At 37.5% G+C, this 4,933-nt stretch overlaps 1 protein-coding gene across 1 annotated transcript in view; it reads right to left on the bottom strand.

Moving 5' to 3' along the window:
* LOC107695221 (tumor necrosis factor receptor superfamily member 14-like) overlaps positions 1-1,943 on the bottom strand; it is a 3,580-nt gene extending 1,637 nt beyond the window's left edge. Inside the window, exons 1-4 of the mRNA XM_016495038.1 lie at positions 1,827-1,943; positions 994-1,084; positions 301-426; positions 61-216 (exon numbers count right to left, since the gene is read on the bottom strand). Of these exons, the coding sequence (XP_016350524.1) occupies positions 61-216; positions 301-426; positions 994-1,084; positions 1,827-1,943 (490 nt within the window). The remainder of the gene's footprint in view (positions 1-60; positions 217-300; positions 427-993; positions 1,085-1,826) is intronic.
* Between the last annotated feature and the right edge of the window lie 2,990 nt (positions 1,944-4,933).

The raw sequence follows: 4,933 nt of genomic DNA, 5'->3' as shown, positions 1-4,933 counted from the left end.
TAGACTGCAAATTATGTGGGGGAAAAATATACATTGCTTTTGAGCATTCAGAAACAGTACCTGGTGTTTTTGTTTCTTGTCCTGGTTTGCAAACTCTGTGTTTTTCAGCATGAAGGCACTCTGAATTGGAGAAGCGAACGCAGCGATATCCATCAAGTACATCACAGATGGTGTCTCTTACTGCAGTGCATTTACTCTGGATGTAAAGACCTTGACCTAAAAGAGCACATTTAGAAACCCATTCACATAGGCAATACTGCAAAATTAAAAAAGGAATACACATGAAATATATAAACATACTTTCAGCACATTGTCTGCATGGGAAGCACTGATAAAGACCATTGGGCTCACTCATGAATGTTCCTGGACTGCAGGGTATACATGTGGTACTGAAATCACCAGTGCAGTCACGGTACACCACTGACCCTGCAAACAACAAATATTAACAAGACACAAGGTGGTGACCAAGCAATTCAAGGATCTCCTGGAAAAATTAAAAAAATTATGGGTCCCTCGCCCAGGCTCAATTAGATGTCTATAAGTTAGTGCCCCTCCTTGTCACAGGGCCTATGACAATACGTGATGATGTTGTTGTTCATAGATATTCATGTGATTTCATAAGTTCTCCTGAGTTGTACAGTTTTAGTTGAAGGTGGAGAGGGAGGTGTGTATACATGAATGTGCAGGGATTATAGTGGCAGAATTCCCAAAGCATTATTTAATTATTTAATATCCAGCATAATTACATACATAAAGAAATACATTTTGTCTTCTTGTGGTCAATTACCTTCGTCAGCAGTGTGCCGTAGATACACCCATCTTAACTATTTTTATAAATCACTTATCCTGTATAAAAAAAATAGCAGATATGTGGCCCAATTTCATAACTTCTGTTAACTACTTTTGGGGTATGGTGGAGATGGGAGAACAGGTGAAAAGGTTTTTTTTTTTTTACTATCATATTTAAATGTGTTTGATGAAGAGTTAGCCTACCTCTATTGCACATTGGACAACATTCTCGGCCAAAAGGTCTATATTCATTTGGACCACAAGTACTTCCAACTGAGAGATGATAAAAACCTGTAAAGACACAAAATAAACAGCATCAAACCTATAAACTCTTAATGGGCCAAATGTTTTCCCGCTCACTGTCAACCACACCATCGTTTACAGGTCAACTTACCTAATGCGTAAATAAAAAGAGTCGCCCTCATGTTTGCTCCTTCCACTAAATTAATGGGCTGTTGCGACGTTCTGCTTCTTCTTTTTATTGGCGGTTGGCAAACCAACTTTAGGTGCATTACCGCTTATTGATTAGGACACCTCAAACATTAGTGCAAACATGTAGAGCTGTTGATAGGGGCAAATTACTCTATGACAAATGTTAGTACATCACAACTATTTGTGCTACATGAAAATGAAAATGTTTCGACTTTGTAAGACTTTTCGTATAAAATTCACATTAGATTAGCTAAACTCACATAAGCCAAGAGGTTAATATAACATCAAGTGATTGATCATCAGAATCTTTCAACACAGTGATTTCTTAACAGATTTTGTGCCACTAAACCAACCTTAGCTTATCCTGCACACAACACTAATTTTCTAGGCTGAAATTACACACATTGAATGCTGTAAGTGGATTAATGTTTGCTGTAACTAAAAACTAATGACAAGTAAACATTCTGAAAATCACTTCAAGACATTTCAGTCTTAGCAGTTCAATGTTGTGACTTTTGTCAGGGATCAGAGGTGAACGAGTCTTTTAATGATATTGCAGTTCCTTGTCAATGTCGAATCTAGAGCTGCTACTACTGTGACTTTACTGTGACTTTGACGTGATGGAGAAGCTTGGGTTCCTCAGGGAACTTATCCCATTGGAAGGTTTCAAACGTAGGTTCAACCACAACAGCAAGCTGGTATTTTTTTGTAAGCTTCTCCATCACGTCAAAGTCACAGCACACATAGAAGATTGCAGCCCCCAATAGCTCCAATAATAAGTAGATCACTGGAGATCCAGCAGGTGGGATAACTGAGAATTTTAGGAAACAATTATATATTTCTCCCTGTAAACAATATGTATATATATATATGTGTGTGTGTGTGTGTGTACCATCGGTGACAGAATGGAGAAAAAACCTTGGGAGAAACCAGGCTCAGTCGGGGGGCCAGTTCTCCTCTGGCCAGACAAAACCAGCAGTTCAATTTCAGGCTGCAGCAAAGTCACATTGTGCAGAGGACTCATCTGGTTCCTGTGGTCTTGTCCCAGTGGTCGTCTGAGACAAGGGGATCTGTATCTGTATCTGGGGCTCATCCAGTTGTCCTGGTCTCCGCTGTCTTTCAGGGCTGTGGAGGTCCTTTCTAGGTGCTGATCCACCATCTGGTCTGAACACGTACTGGATCCGGGTGACTGCAGTGACCATCTGATCTGGATACAGACTAAATAAATAAATAAACAAAAGCAACAATTTTTTTTTCTGGATGTAAGCATGAAAACAATGCCTTACGGTATTGCAACGCATCAAAGCAGTCAATACAACACAGTCAAGAATAACTTAAGTAAACTGTGGACTATCTTTGACTCTTGCTGCTGACTTGAATGACGATGATTCCCGTTTGTCAGTTGATGGCCTTTAATTTTCAACTAGAAATGTGCACGCTGCTTTTCTGATGTTCACTGAAGTTTTCAGTGTCTTTTTCCCGTGTCACTTGAAATGTGTCCGTTTTGAATTGTTGTTACCAATGGTGAGACACGTGAGGAAAAAATAAACGATCAGTTGTGGGCAGGGGAGGCGCCGGAGAATTTTTAACACAGGTGCTGAGGGGGTGCTAGATCATTGACAGGTGGAGCTGGGCAATTAGGTTGAATTTGGGTAATCTGGGACATTTTTTGCAATTTTGACTTTTTTGCGATTTATTTCTATATCTATCTAACACATTAGATCAACACATTAGACTTTTCTGAAATCCCTAAGATTGTAAGAAAGAATGTAGATATTATTCTCAGAGGAGACATGCTATAGACTATTAAGTGTTTTTGTGCCAAAAAAAAAATAAAAAATCTGCCTGAATTTGATAATCTGGGACAGGTCACTTTGTAATCTGGGACATATGTATTAGGCCTAAAAAAAGCCTATATTCACCATGCTTTATGCATGCCAAACACAATATCACCAATTTAAAAAAAAAAAAAAAAACATGAAAAAAATGACAAGTACAGAAACCTCAATAAGAAAATGTATATTCCAATATCAGGAAAAATAATTTCTATCTCTACACAGGATTAACGATCTACTGTGTTAATTCATTTAAATTCATTTAAAACTCTATTAAAATTGTTTAACATTTGTTTAACATTGTATTAACATTTAAAAAAAAATCAACTAAAATTTAAGCAACAGCAAGCAACAATTTGATTAACGGATTATTCATTTGGTTATACAAGTTCTCCATTCTATTAAAATTGGGGCTACTCGAGGAACAAACACTCCTTGCAGGTGAGAGACCCTTCATCATCTATCACGCCATTATCTTCTGCACATTTCATTTCGTGATACCAATGTGTGTGTGTGTTTGTGTACAGAATATTGTCAACTGGCCTGGGCGCACATCCCCCTCCTGCTCAGTGGTTTGAACCGTTGTATATACTAAATTAACTGGGAATTTGGGAAATGAAATTAACGGTTTACTTCATCCTGATACCTTTGCTTGCTATTGGAATACATTTCCCAGATTCCATCTCTGTAGCATCTCTCTAGCTAGCTGGTTTAGCTAGCTTCTAGCTACTGTGAACTTGTGCTAATGTTATAACCTCCAGTAGTCCACATTAACACCCATTTCTCATTATGGCATATATTAGACCTTGTCATTAGACTTATAAAGTCCCTAAATGCATATTTCCCCCATTTGAAGACTGTCACGGATTACCCAAAGCATGCTGTCCCACATTCTCAATCATATTTGATAATGTGGGACAACAAAAAAATGTTTGAAAGAAAAAAAAAAAACACATTTTCAACACTTTTATACATATTTTTTTGCTTGACTAGATCACAAACATAATTTGACAACAATTAGGAACATTGTCTTATTTATGACAGATTTATGTCCTTAACATTAATCTAGTCAGAATCCATGTCACTGACCTTGTCATGCAATTCCCAGAGGAGCTTCTTGATTGACAAGTGCCCTGCCCCTTTCTGTGGAATCACCACCATGAAGTCATGTGATTTCAGTCCCATGACATCCATGCTAAAATTATAGTACAATATCATTTAGTAATTGCAATGTCTTCTATTGTGTGCTAAATACTGATTAATGTAACATAAAAATACTAACGTATACATATTTATATATTTTGCTATTGTATTATGGAGTGACACTTTAATAAACTTTTCTATACCCCTCTGATTATATAATGGTAAATATTACAATAACATAGCACAACAACAGTGATCAGCAATAATGATAAGCCTAATACTCACAATAAAAATAATAAGGTCATATAGATCATAACACAGTCTCGGAGGTAAGAAGTGGATTATCCTTCACCTGAAATGTTTGTCTTTTCATCCTGAAATGCGAGGCAAATGTTGGATCACAATAATTAGGAACCACAGTTTCCACAAATCCCTTCACTCTATTGGGATGTTTTCCTTTATTCTGGAGGGCAAGGGCAGTGACTGTAACATCGAGCAGATTTTGCAGTATTAAACACGCATTTATACAACAAAACGGTGCAAAAGGTTTTTAAACGTAAACGGTGGTGCGTTGAACACACTGTTCTGATGACACAAGAGTTGCAACTGGCAGCTGAGAGAAGGCCATTCTTTGTGTTCTTTGAGAAGAATTCGATGAAATCGGTATAAATACGTGTTTAATACTGCAAAATATGCTCGATGTTACAGTCACTGCCCTTGCCCTCCAGAATAAA

This window comes from Sinocyclocheilus anshuiensis, unplaced genomic scaffold (assembly GCF_001515605.1).
Source record: "Sinocyclocheilus anshuiensis isolate Anshui unplaced genomic scaffold, SAMN03320099.WGS_v1.1 scaffold122, whole genome shotgun sequence".
In the NCBI taxonomy this organism is placed as follows: domain Eukaryota; kingdom Metazoa; phylum Chordata; class Actinopteri; order Cypriniformes; family Cyprinidae; genus Sinocyclocheilus; species Sinocyclocheilus anshuiensis.
Note: the sequence above shows the minus strand (reverse complement) of the source record. Positions and strands in the feature narration are given on the sequence as shown.